Below are 14,675 nucleotides of genomic sequence, written 5' to 3'. Positions count from 1 at the left end.
CAAAGAAAACCTGATTTCTTTTGCTCATCTTGTGACAGCTGAACACTCCTGTGTGAAATGCTTCTTAGTGTTATAACACAACAGCCTTGAGGACTGGTTTAGTGCTATTGCTGGAACAGATAAAATGCTTATTCTATTTCTGCTGAACAAAAATGCCCCAAATGCTTTTTTTATATTTAGAATACAAGATCTTTAAATGCTGTGTACATGCTACACAGGATATATTGTATACATCTGATGCTGAGTCAAACTGCTCAGCCAGTGTGTATTGTTTTTCACACATCCCTGTAATACATCCAGATAGCAGAAGTGGAAGAAAAGGTCTAGTTGCATCATGAGGGTTTTCAGCTTGTAGCAGATAGGGCCATAGTAGTCATAAGGAAAAGCAGATCATCAAGATTTCTTATGTGTTGGGTTGCATACTTCTGTGCATCAAAGACAGATCAATGTTTGGTTTAATTTAAGAAAAAAACAGCATAACAAGAAAGACTGTACTACTATAGACTTTCATCACTCAAGAGTGTTCTGAATACACATAGCAGCTTTTATGAGGTTGAAAGCGTCTCATAAGGTTAAAAAATGGGGAACACATGGCATTTATTTAGATGAACACTTGGGAAAATGTGCACATCATCTCCTAATTTGTTAAAATAAAAACCAAAAGGATTTGGAAAATACAACGAAAGCCTACCCTTGCTCTTTACAGTGCTCTGAGATTCTCCAGTCCACATTTCTTCCCAGCCATAGTTAGCCATGGATTGTCCCATCACCTGTCTCATCTACATGCGTCTGTCTATGGCTTGTGAGCAAAATACCTCGTGATCAGTACATTTCTCCCCAAATACCCTATGAAATATCATCATGTATTGGTGTAGGCTTTAACCAGCTTTGCTCACATGGACAGCAGGGAATAGTTTGGCACACGGATCGCACCTGATACCGCCTCAGGGTGTTTGTCAGTAATCTCTGAAGTGCTCTTGAGTTCAGCAGTTTAAATTAACTGATGGTGCCAGTTGCTTGTGATTGGGATTAAGAGCATCACAGGCTTCTCTGGGCAACATTGCAGAAAAGTGATTGCCCTTACAAATCTTGGCTGAACTAGGGGTAATCCTCATTAATGCACACAGTCTGTGCTTACCAACCCTAAAAAAAAAATCTCTTTATAAAATGGAACATTAAAAAGCATTTAGTGTGAACTGGCAGGCATGTTCTGCAACTTGAAATGCACACAGAGAAAAGACTCCAGGAAACAACTTATACGATTTTATTTGGAAGGCGTGAGCAAATAGATTTTTTGTGCTGACATTTGAGGTGGTCCTGCTGCTGAAGTTGAAACACAGAATTTCTCTCTGGTGTGGAGTAGGAGAAAGAAAAAATGAACATTCTGTAACTCTGTAGCTAAGATGTATATAGTTTCTAGAATATAAGACCTTTTTCATTATCTGCATTTGGGTTTGCAAGATACATAGATTTCAGTGGAAATTAGGCACTTCAGTGCTTTGAGAAAACTGCTGGAGGCTCACCTGAATCTTTTGATGTCAAAATACTCCTTAAATTGGATTTCTAGTGAGTTCTTGAAATTATTTCACTTTCAGTGAATTCTTACAATGATTTCATCTTCTCCATGGTGTGTCATTTTAATCCTAGGTGTTCTGGCTCCTCTTCTTGATTGGGGCACACAATAATGGTAACTGTGATTACCACTGGAGTATAACAATATGTACAACTTGCAGTTCTGCTGTCAAGGTCTGTTTTGCTGGAGGAAAAAAATTTCCCTTTGAACACCTTTGAAGGTCATACTGTGAAAGACTAACTGCCTTTATAGTGTGGTTTATGGAGCTTAGCCAAAGCTCTTGAAGTGCTTTTGGTTATATGTTGGCATTGTTGCATTTCAAATAGAGTCACACAGTAAATCTTCATTTGCCTAAGAAATTTTCAGACCCTTTCATCTGAACCTGTTTCAGTGTTGCTTTCTTGATTCTTTGTTTTAGGAGGCAAAGAGCGTTTTTGGCAGTTTGGTAGCTGGGCATGTATTTAAAGAAAATGCTATGATCAAATAAGCACAAGGCAGCAGCAAGGCAAGTAATTCTGAAAAATCTTGAGCTAGATTTCTCAAATTGAATAGCAGATAGATCTAGCAGCATGCATGCTGCATTTGTGAGGAAACAGGATATAGATTCTACATATAGCTATAAAACCCTACATCTTAAAGGTGAAGGAAGTAGACCAGAATTTTGAACTATGGCATGGTGCAAGCAGCTGATGGACCATCCCAGATTAACAATGACACTCCTTGAACCAGCCTGGTACCTGTATGGTACGTATCAATTCTGTGCTAGTACATATTTCTACCTTCTGACTGTCAGAGACTGGTCGCAAGTTCCAGACTGCTAGGCAACCATCCCATAGGAAGAAGGTTATATGAGTACATGCTTGGCTGCATCAGTATCAAGAAACCAAAGGCAGAAAGCCTATTCTGGAAATGGTACCACACAGTTTACATCCATGTAGTTAATCAGTCCCTAAAATATCCCAGATTAGTGGCTTTGTCAGTGCTGTTTGACAGGAGCAGTCCAGGCCAGGCTCAACCCCAGTCAACTCCTAATTGTGATTACAGGTCAGCATTCAAGTTGTTGCCCTAGGCCTGGCCAGTTTGCTAGCACAGACATTTTCCACAACCACACGCACAGGATGCCTGCAAGGAGAAGGCAGTTTAAAGGGCTAATCATGGACTTAAAATGCAGCTATGGCTTTAATCTGTGCCTTTTTACAGACTCATATAGCTTCAAGTCAGGCAAATGCTTTTTAACTCATTTCCTTCCTAGCTACAGATGATATTAATCTGCCTTCTTAACAGGACTATTATTATGTGAAGTATTATTACTATGAAAATATGTAAAGCAATCTAAAAATACTATTATCAGCATCATGGTATCACTCATTGCAATACAGATTAACTCATACAGAACCCTCCATTACAGCTGCACCTTTCAAATGACTGATACTTCTCACCTCCCAATGCATTTTACAAAAACTAATTTATATTTATGCCATTAGAAAATTAAATAGGACAGAAGAGAGAGGAACAGTGACATTTAAACACTGAACCACAGCTCAGGAAACCCTTCGTAATATTCAGGCCTCTCTCAGAGGGGGGCAATAAGCAATTTCTTACCTTCAGACTGCCACCCCTAAGTAATGAGTGGTAAACTGCCATTGGGACACAGTCTGCCTTCAGGTGTGCACACATATGGTATCCTGCACACATGGGATTTCATGTTTTTCAAACCCACATATTGAAGAGGTGTGGTATAAAGCCAGGAGCAAAAAAAGCAGGTTTTCCTAGCAACACAGCAGTTCTCAGTAACTCTTCTTGTTTGTTTATAATAGCGCAGGTACACCCAAAAAGGCTGTTCCTGAGTCTGATAAATAAAAGTCTTAGTATTTAAACACAATCATGGTATTATGTATATATCCTTTAGGGCAGATTAATTAGAAAGAACTGCCCATTAGCAACTGAAAATTAATTTCCTCTGCTAATGCTTTGCTCTGCAGTACTCATTTTGAATATTAATACTACTCATTTTTATGCAGCATGCACGCTGCCCAAGTGCTGATGCATACTCCACACAGTAGAAATTCTACTGCTTAAACCCTGTTTGGGTGCATTGATACAGGAATCAAGCTTTATAATAAATGACAGCATCATTTTTAGAAACTGCATTTGCTGATGTTTAATAGAAACTATAAAGCTAAAAAAATATACATCTCTGTCATCGCAATCACATATCCTATTTTCCCTTTCATGAATCCATTAATATATATATTATTCATTAATGCATGCCCCAAATTCTAGCCTTCTTGTTAAAATGACAACCCGAGATGTTGTTCTGAAGTTAATTTTTATCATATTTTTTATTAAACATTTTTCTCAATTTATACTTTGAACATAAATACACAAGTTTTATGGTTCCTGTTATAAAAGACACTACGTGTTAGAAAACATATATAGAATATATTGTAGTGGTTACACTTGTTCCCCTCTTTTCCTTTTATTTTCATAACTTCTATTAATTTAGACAAGCAGTATCAGAAAGCAAAATCCATTCTCCTAGCAGCACAGTCTACAACAGCTATGAAGACTATTTGCCAGAGAAACTTTGGTTCCCACCTGTTTTCATAGTAAGGTAATACCAATAAGTTCTATGTCAGAAAGAAACATTGCACCTTGTGCTCATTTAGTTACTACAACCTTAGTTCATGACAATATGTATTTTTCAAGACAGACATACAGCTTCTCTTTTGCTTTACAGCTTAGTAAGGTAAACAGATAAGTATTTTCAAAATAGGAGAATGTAAATGAGGGACCCAGTTCTGTTCTTATCAAAGTCACTGGCAAAACTCCAATGGACTTTCAGAAGAGCAGATTTGTACTTTGTTTCTACTGTTTATTGATAGAATTGAAGAAAATTATGCTTCACTGAAAGACATGATGGATTTCACTTTACAACTCTCATGCATTACTGATAGCAGGTCCTGTAATAACACATGCATCGATTTCCAGTTGAATTGTGTTGTGGACTCTACTGCTCTTAGTGACAGAGATCCATGAGAGAGTAGACATGAACACAGAATAAAACCTGTGGGTTTTGTTACTGTAGTCTCACAAAAGGATACTAGATGATATATGTTTAATACACAGAGGAATCTTTTAACTTGTTTTTCAATATACTTACATTAAACTGTACAATGTAGGGCTTCCACACAGTGGGAAAAGAGCAGCTCCCAGGGCCATAGCTATGGAAGAGTGTAGAAAATGCAACTGGCCTTGATCTCTCAAGCCAGGTGAGCCTAGGCAGTAGGCCAGGCAGAAGAGGAAAAGTTTGGGAAAATATTACCAGCTTTCTGGCTTAGAGGCACTCTACTTTTTTCTTTCTTTTTTTCTCTATCAGGACTCATGCCAACACTAAGCCCACGCCAACACTGAGCCCATGCCAACACTGACAATACCCAACTGAAGTTGCAAGATACACAGCAAAAGACACAGAATAAAAGCACAAAACAGTAATGAAGATCCCAAGCCTACAATCCATCTGTAACAAAGGTCCTTTGTGACTCATCAAAGTCCATGCTATTATGGCTCAAGAATCTCATTCTAATCAGGAATGTAGGATGTGGGCAAAGCCTCTGAAAAGAAATCAGGATGGGTACCTGATTTTCAGGTGCCTATTTTGGTACCATCTAGCAGGCAAAGACTGACTGCACTGGCAATCCCTCTGTCCCACATGTCTGGCAGCAGGGAAGACCTGACCTTAGTACAGTACTCTGTCAATCTTGGTAAGTCAGTCTACCCACCAAATTTGGGGTCACCTTGACAGAGTTTTGAATTTTAAAGCAAACAGACTGAAAATCTGCTGCAAAATCAAGAAAATAAATTTCAGTAACATTTTACAAGCACCAACCCTACAGCTGTATCAAACAAGATACTTCAGACTCTAGTAATGTTGACCATGAAAGGGCACGTGCAGGGAAACACTGCCATTTTGGTTGATATTGATTTAAACTAGGCAGGTTGAAACAAAACATGGTGGAATCAAGCAGTTTATATTAGATGTTGTAGAAATAATTTCAGGGCAAACCACACCCTTACTGGGATAAAAATGGTACCAAAGTAGACAAAAGTTTTATTTGGTTCTAGTCAACGCATACATCTGACAAACATTCTACTTCAGATATATTTAATTTGCTTTTCACTGAACAGATAGGTAGCATTGAAGTTCTTGAAATACTCAACTGAAATTTAGTCACCCTAATTTCTCTGTATTTCAGTCTGTTGACAAGGGAAAAGGATGTTCCCATTGACTCCATTCAACTTGTTATCTGTGTTAAAGAGATTTTGACATAAGGATGTGTCTCATCATCATTTTTGGCAATGTCTTGGTGAGCTGAAGCCTTTATCTTATATTTCACATATGCAGAGATTAGTGCAAAAGGCAATTTCAGTAGGAATTCCAAATTTAGATTTTCCTTTGGAAATACATCGATTCATTAATAAAATGTCAAGTAGGTCTTTACTTGGAATTCAGTGCTCTAGCACTACCAAAGCAACTGCCTGCCTGTCTGAGTGAATGAAGCTCTATACACTATTTTCCCAATACCCATTTACATGACCATGCTTTGTTGAAACTGGGTGAAAAGAGGTGCCCACCACTCAGACATGACCACACATTTCTGCTGTGGCACTGTGACATTGTTTGATAGATGTTTGCACCACTAAACTCATGTAGGACCTATAGTGATTTCCAATATTAGTCTATTTCTTCCCAATGAATAACTTCATTATTAATTTACTGGATGTGCATGCCTCCTTAAAAATGGTACAATCCATGCTTAGCTTTGATAGTGAGTTGACAGTGGGAGGATGTGCTGGCAGCACTACAATGCACAGCTGTCCTGTATCTTTATTTTCTAATTGACCAAAGACATCGAATCCTTGCAACTTTCTCTGTATAATAAAGGCAAGTTGCAGACACATTGCACCTACCAAGAAAATTAATGTGCTTTTAGTAATGCAACATTTTTAATAAAACTGAGTATTAGAAATTAATATTTAAAAAATCTATGTTCTATGTTGAAATAAACAAATACTGATCAATTAACTGGTTTTAGCCTGACCAAACTCTGGTTTGCAGAATGATATTATAAACTACCATATTTGTTTCCAAATTAATATTAGTTTGCATTAGACTACTTACTGTTTAAAACTATTTGCTAATTTGTTAAAAATCTACATTCCATGCAATATGTCACTTTGGAAAAAGAAAGAATAGCTGATTTACATAAGAGAAACCAGCAAGAGATATGGCATGTCTTCCTTGCCTTCTCTAAGTGCTACAAAACATAATTATGATATTTATAAATGTGAATATAAATAAGGTAAGACATTCTAAAACCATTTAAAAGTGCCTAACAGTTGCTTTTTGTTCTAAGTATCAGGGACAGCACCAATGGCTAAACATTTTCCAATACTCTAACACTGCAGAATGTTCTAAGTACGTGAAGGCTGCCTTGAACCCTTACTCCTGTGATCCAAGCCTACTGAAATTGCTCCCAGGTGTATAAAGTCTACTCACTTGGGTCCTAAGCTGCTTCAAAAGGATATCAGACTTTTTTAATAGCAGAAATTATCTTAGATTTAGTTCAGTTATATATTTAAGAGTGGGATTTGCCAGACCATCACTGAAGACACTAGTTCATCTTGTCGCTGCTGCTTGGTCTTCTTGTTCACTCTTCTGTGTCCCTGGCCACCAGAAATCACTAATACTGAACTTGCTTTCATTTTCTTAGATTTCTGTCTTTTACTTTTAAATGAGATATTTTGATCCTTCAAAAGCTCATAAATGGTACTGTCCTCTGGTCTGTGTTCTAGGGAACTTGATCCATGAGACAAAGTAAGGGATCCAGAAGATGATGACAAGTCACTTCTTTGTGCAATGGACCCTGCTGAACCCCCCAGCCAAATTGCAGTGTCATGGGTGTTACTAAGTGAAGAGCCTGGTCTTTCACTGTGCAGAATGTTCTTTTGGTCATCATCCTGAGGTTCTGAGCCAGGAGGCAGGCTGTTCCTCAGTTTGTTTCTGTTCTTCTTGTTTACAGATGTAGCTGTTACAAGAAACTTGACTGGGCTATTGTGTGCATGGTATGACACCATTCCTCTTCCTGGAGCCAAAAGAAAATATGCAATTAAAGAACATTATTTATTTGACCACAGTGTTCTGCCATGATTAGTTCACAAAATTTTCTCAGAAAAGCACAACTCTTAAAACCCTCTTACATGTACCCAGCCTTTTGCCTTGTGTGTACACTATTTAGAGGAAAAAATGAAGTACAAGCAAATAATGTGTTCTACCACAAGTATTTTAGAACTGTACTAATAATTCAGCTGAAACATGGCATTATGAATTTTAGTTGACATACTTTTGTACTCTGTTCTTGGAACAGCATGAGCACAGAAACACTGCTAACTTCTCTTTGTTGGCATCAACACAAATGTAACACTCAGTTTTCCCCAGTAATCCACAACAATCCTGTTCTACCTCTGTACGTCTCCAGAACAGCATTAGAACATCTGTTTCATTGGAACAGACCCTTCCACACTATACAACAGGAACTAAAACTCATCCTTCTGGATGGTTGTCCAGTTACCATGACAGATTCATAAGGAAATGACTAAAAAATTATCAGTTTTTCCTCCTTTTTCTTAAGTATTTAATCAGTGTGATACTGGGGGCACAAGGAAGATTTACACTGTGCAAATCATTAGAATGTATGAAAAACAAATTGCATATGGCCAAACTCAGAACCTGTAACACAATATATGACTTTTGCAGAGAAAAAAAAAAAAAAAGGAAAAACCCCAAAGGTAGAGTTCTAGAAAATCTACCATATGAAAAAGAGATAGGCTACTAAGTGGAAAAGCCCACAAACCCTGTAAATCACTATGTCCATCCCTAACTCCCTAATGCATTCCCGGTAATAAGAAAACACACTCTTCTACAAAAAGTACAATCATATAAAGGTGAATTATCACTATTGGAAGCACAACGTCAAAAGCCACAATGTTTCAAGTTCAAAATACAGTTATCAAAGACTATAAAACACGATCGCTAAATAAAATGTTGCTAGATCTGTGAAATCTGACAAATCTTCACCTGAAATAAATGCAAGAATATATGACAGAAACTACAATAATCAAACCAGAAAATGGAAGAATAAATTGAGAGATCTTTTGATTCTGCAACTATTCATTTTCTTGTATTGTGTTTATTTTCATCTAACAGAGGTTCCAGATTTTTACGGAGCATTTATCCTGTGTCATACCAGATTATTGCTGCGTATTTTGCTGAACACAGAGGATTTCATTTTCATTTTGCAAAGTTACATAAGCTTTCTTTTTTTTTTCCCCCTGAAGGAAGCTGCAAACAGCTTGCCTCATGAAATGTGCCAGGTTCCCTCCACAGCACAGAAGCTCGAACAGAATTCTGAACTGAAAACATTGGGGAAAAGCCCCTTTTAAACACACTTTTAAAATCTTACTTCTGCTTGTAGTTTAAACATTAGTATAGTGATACAGAAGCATTCATGCATTTGTATTTCAAATGGGGTAATATGAAAATAATTCAATGAATGCATCTCTCCAAAATGCAAAAACCTTGACCGTTGGAAAAAAAGGAGAAATATTTACACCCATGTATTCCAAGTCTCCTGTTTGGGGGAAAAGGGAACAAACCCAATTTATTCAATAATCAGTCACACAACATGCTAAATTTTCAGTATCTATGTCTCTAAGCCTAACGCATCTATCTTCCCCAAATCTGGAAGAAAGACTGCATTCTCTTCTCATCCCCATATATTTGACTGTACTCTGTCAGGATTAATGCCTATCCTGTTGTTATGCCTTAAAGAAAAAACATTTTCCCAGCTCATACAACTGAGACAAAACTATTCAAGTGTATGGATATACTGTAAAGTTCAGGAAGAACAACAAGTATCATTTCATCACAAAGCTCTGACATTTATCTAAACAATACATATAATTTAGAAGGCTCACTTAAGTTAATGACAGTAGAGAAATGGCATCTTCAAGTACTTAAGACGTTTGAGAAATTTCACTCACCAGTTACTTTGGGAATCCCCTGCAAGCGAGGCACTGGTAACGCTACTATTATACCCAGGTTTGTTCCAACCAGCAGTAAGCCATGGCACACCAGGAGGCTGGTCACAGAGACACGCTGCTGCCCTGTGAAGTTTAGGAAGTGCCCCGTTACTGAAGAATGATGACCTTTGCTTAGATCAAAGTAACTTCAAGCAAACACAATCAGCTGGACTATTTCGTTCAGCAAAGGACTCAGCACAAAGGCAAATATTTTGCTGGATTATGGAGATTACACTTTGCATACATGAGTATTTAAATACTATTGAACTTCTGAAACATTTTGCCTTAAATCTCTGAACCACAGTATCTAAAGGTGATCACAGATTACAACCATGCTTTTATGAATAGGCTGTTTGTATATTCCCAATAATGAAACTGACAGACATTTCACTTCACAATACTCAGTAATTATACTGCTGCAACATACTATACTCAAGACTCAAGCCTGTTCATGATTACTTTTTTTTCCTAGTTTTTATTTGGTGCAACTGTATCAGAAGTGCTGTGTCCCCCTGTTTGAGTTTGGCTCCCCTCATACAACAATGACATTGGCCTACTGGAAGAAGTCCAGTGGAAGGTGACCAAGATGATCAGGAGACTGGGAAGAGTGAAAGTGCTGTCTGCACCTATCTGATGGAGGGATGCACAGAAGACAGAGTCAGATGCTGTTCAGATGTGCACAGTGATAAGACACAACAGATCAAATTGGAGCATGGGGAAATTGTGTTCTAAGTGGGGCAAAACTGCTTCATTATAAAGGTGGTCAAAAACTCCAATAGGTTGCTCAGAGAGGTTGTGGAATCTTCATCCTATCCAAAAATATTAAAAATTTGGCTGGACAAGACCTTGAACAACCAGTTCTAATCTGGCCTTCTTCAAGAAGGGTGGACAACATGACCTCCAGAGTAACTTCCAATCAAAATGACTCTGATTCTGTGATTTTCTACAACATTATTTATGTGATTACTATTTTTCTAATGAAAACAAAGTAATTTTTGCTTGCAATGCTACTATGTTTGACTCAGTATATATGGATTTTCAAAATGGCCTTGACAAGTTTTAGAAACAGAAACCACAGCCTGCCCAAACTTTTGCCCAAGTTTATGAGGAGGAACATTTGAACTCTGCTCAAAGCCTTCAGATTCAAAACATACACATTCTTGGATTTATTATTAACTTTACATGTAGGACAGAGGTCACTCCATCATATCTCTCAAGTGTTGAGTCAGTTCATCAGTAAGTCAGGAATTTGGATTTCACATCTGATATAACTTGAATAAACCTACATGTTCCACACTTTGGAAAAGGACTTGAATGTCATCCCTTGAAGCTCCAAGAATATATGGATTACAGATTCATTGGGAAAGCAGGAAAGGAGCAGCTTGACTGTAGCCCAGAGTAGTCAATTGGAAAGCAGGAGGCTTTCAAGTCTTCCCTCACAGAACTTTAGAAAAACAAAGTATTAACCCAGCAATGGTGTGTTTTAATAGGGACACATAAGGGGTCAGATCTGGAATCCAAGCTCTGTCCACATAAAAGCACATTAAGGCACAATGACTAGGTCATCCTCAAAAGTGTAGCAAGAACAAGTAAGTTTAAAAGGCTCCATTTATTGTTCAGACCTTGAGATTCCTGTGTTGTTTTCCATAAACTGTAAGTGTTTGTGCTGGTAGGACAGCATCATCCCTCCTCAGCTAAATAAGCAGGGATGATCTATGTTGTACACAAATTACAAGTAGTTTGAAGCTTGGTGTTTGCTTTTTTGATTTTTTTCTTTTGTTTGGTTGATATAGTGTTAGGATTGTTTTGTTTGTTTGTTTTGGCTTTTTCTAGATATTAAAGGGATTAACTTAGTTTCTGAAACACAGCACACAAAGGCGCTCCTTCAGCACAAAAGAAGTTCAAAAAATAATGCCCAAACACCTCTGTGTACTGGAGTCTTCAAAAACTAGTATTTGAATTCTGTTATTTAGAGCTCAGGCTCATTCAAGTTATACATAACATGGGAGTCCTCTTCCCAAACCAGTGCCACAGCAAGTGCAAGGCAAGTACAAGTTACCTTAACCTCCCTCCATTTCCCTTACAGCTTGTTTTACCAGCTACAGAAATACTTAAGGACATTTTTTTTAACTTTTAAAATTAACAAAACCTGTAAGTGCAGTTGTGTCTCAAACCCCTCACAGAAGCAAGATGCTTATATTTTTGAACAGTAGATCCTTACCGTTTTTTTAAGCATTTTAAATTTATAATTATATGACTGATTTCATACTTCAAACCTGATCAACTTTTAAACAGTAATTTTCACCTGGGAAAACTGGCAATACAAGTTACTGTTTCCATAGGTGGAAGCAGCAAATTATCACCCAGCAATTTAGAATCTTAAACACTGAGCACAACCTAAAGCATGAACCAACTACAACAAGGTCAAAAGGAAAATCCCTTGCTGTGAAATCTCAGAAAAGCAGGAAACATCTGCATCTGAACAGATACATTGAAATAACATGAATCAACTGAAAAAAAATATAGATTAAAAAATAGTTAATTTAAAATATTAATTTATCTTTTATCCAAGGTTTGAAATCATACTTTTCTTTGTTGTTTTCTGACTTTTTTATATATATGTATTTCAAATTTAGAGGGATGAAAAAGTCAAACCAATTCTCCAGAAAGCATTATGCAGTAAGCACAGAAATTAACAAGTTGAGATGGGAAAATGTTAAATGCCAATGCCAATACCAATAAAATACTTATCTTTAAATGAAAACTTTTAGAGCACCCTGTCCCATGTGGATAAAACTGTTGAAATCCGTAAAATAGTCTGACCAAGATCTTAACTTTAGAAAGAACGGAAGCCAACAAGCTTGTACATGGAGAAATTATTTAATTGCTTATGTTCTGTGTTCACCCTTCTCAGGTCTCCATTGCAACAATCACCACACCTGGGTAAATCCTCTTAGGTCTTCTGAAGTCAACCCCAGGTAGGTGCAAGGATATTGCTGCATATCCTCTTACATGCTCTTACTATATAAAAAAACCCAGCTCACTGTACAGATCTGTTGGGCTGACATACAGTTTCCCCCAATCTTTTTATCATTTCCCAGCAGTATGATCATAAAGCAACTGCATTTCATGGTCTGGCACCTGGTAGGGTGGGGACAAAAAAAAGCTCTAAAGCCTCAGAGTAGAGTTTGTTTTCCACAGAGAGGAAATGATACTCCTTTTTTTTTTTAACTTTGCTTTTCTCATCTGTTTCCAGGAAACACACATGCCATTAGAGGATATATGGATATAAACAGAATACAGCAACTTAAGCAGAAATCATCTCTTTGTTAAATAGGTAGCCTGTCATCATCCATATGAGCAATGAAGTATCAAGGTCACAGTAATCAGTTTAAACGGACAAACTCTTACAGAGCTGAAAGCAAAAACATGTTTAAGGATGTTCTTGAATCATGAAATACTGTGACTGTGAACAAACAAGTGGACTGTCTGCTCAAGTACAGTAGGATTTTTTTTTTTTTGGTGTGAGTTATGATAAAGGCTGGCAGAAAACTGCCTTTGTGGATATTTTAACTACAGATTACAAATATTAAGCATAAACTTGCTCTACAGATGAAGTACATTGCACTAGTGAAGGGTGTGTATTTGTCTTCAAATGTTAATATGCTACTCAGTATGCCCTCTGTTGAGCTAACAGAGCTGTGCTTTGGATTGCTAAAAGCAATCCAGCTGTACAGTGGATTACAAGACAGTGAAATAAATACGTCCAAGTAGTTGTCACAATGATGATGATCTTCTTCTCAGCCATTCTCTATCTTTCTCATATGGCACTTGGTCTTTTGTTATAGAACACAATCTTGTTAAACTTTATTAAGAAGTATTTCTGATGATATTTGAAGTAAAGGTTCTGCAGAACAGCCTAAACTAAATGTCTACCACCCACACAGCTGCCTCTGTGCCCCTGGTTTAATTTCAAGTCCTGCAATCCTACACACAAATTTCCCATAACTCCAGAAAGCAAGAGCCCTCCCAGCTCCACTCCTCATAAGCAGATTGCCACATTTAAAATTACATGCAGCAGATAAAAGATCCTGCCAGACACAGTCTGCTTTTCTACATGACTAAACTTAACCATATCGTAGGGACAATCACCTCCTGTGCCATTTCACTCCTCTGTGATTCTGTCCTGCCTGCTGTGCTGCAGGGCTGTCTTCCCCAAAGTACAAGGAGGCACATCCCTTACAACAAGAAGAGCAGGCAGTGATATTTAAAACCCATCTCCTCCTAAGAACAAAATTGGGAAAATCTAATGTTAGCAGAACTCATTATTAAGGTTATGAGACCCTCCTACTCCTCTATCTTAGTTAGTTACTACCGTTGTCTTTTAAGTACAGCGCTTTAACTCTCACAGTAGCCATTCCTGACAGCAAGCTTTTCTTTTACTTCTACTGTGTAACAACAAAATAATTTAATTAACTTCATGGAGTGACATTCCTCACATTTACATTACTTGAAGCAAAGTTACAGATGACATCTCCAGGCAGCCTATTGAGCATATATTACATATTGTTCCTACAAAAATCCTGGGAAAAGAAGTCCAACTTCTTCAAAGTTATACAGATATCTTGCCATTTTAATCTCTATTCTTAAGACTCTTACCAACATTTTTACACCAATTTCTTCTTTCTCAATAACACTTGAATTTTTACTTATTTATTATTTTTATGTATTAAAGAACTGCTGTTAGATTTCAGAAAACTAACAGCTGTTTCCTTTAAAAATAGAAGTCCTAAAAATCCCCAGAGAAGGCAAATACATATATTGTAAATACACAGCTATTTCACTGTGTTGTATTTCACTGTTTCATTTTCGGGACTTTTTTTTCCTTTTAAATCTCAGTATATGCTACACAGAAACTGATTTATTCTTTAGTTGCTTTTAGTTCCAAAAGGTCTTTACT

General features: G+C 37.3%; 1 protein-coding gene across 2 annotated transcripts in view; it reads right to left on the bottom strand.

Annotated features, from left to right (window-relative positions):
• Positions 1-1,290: 1,290 nt before the first annotated feature.
• ARHGEF10 (Rho guanine nucleotide exchange factor 10) overlaps positions 1,291-14,675 on the bottom strand; it is a 116,831-nt gene continuing 103,446 nt past the window's right edge. The window contains exons 28-29 of one of the 2 annotated variants that reach the window (XM_071548437.1): positions 9,677-9,799; positions 1,291-7,719 (exon numbers count right to left, since the gene is read on the bottom strand). In XM_071548437.1, coding sequence (XP_071404538.1) covers positions 7,205-7,719; positions 9,677-9,799 — 638 coding nt within the window. In that variant the 3' untranslated portion in view covers positions 1,291-7,204. The remainder of the gene's footprint in view (positions 7,720-9,676; positions 9,800-14,675) is intronic. The other variant, XM_071548438.1, reaches the window with a different exon arrangement.

Source organism: Pithys albifrons, chromosome 2 (assembly GCF_047495875.1).
Source record: "Pithys albifrons albifrons isolate INPA30051 chromosome 2, PitAlb_v1, whole genome shotgun sequence".
Classification (NCBI taxonomy): Eukaryota; Metazoa; Chordata; class Aves; order Passeriformes; family Thamnophilidae; genus Pithys; species Pithys albifrons.
Note: the sequence above shows the minus strand (reverse complement) of the source record. Positions and strands in the feature narration are given on the sequence as shown.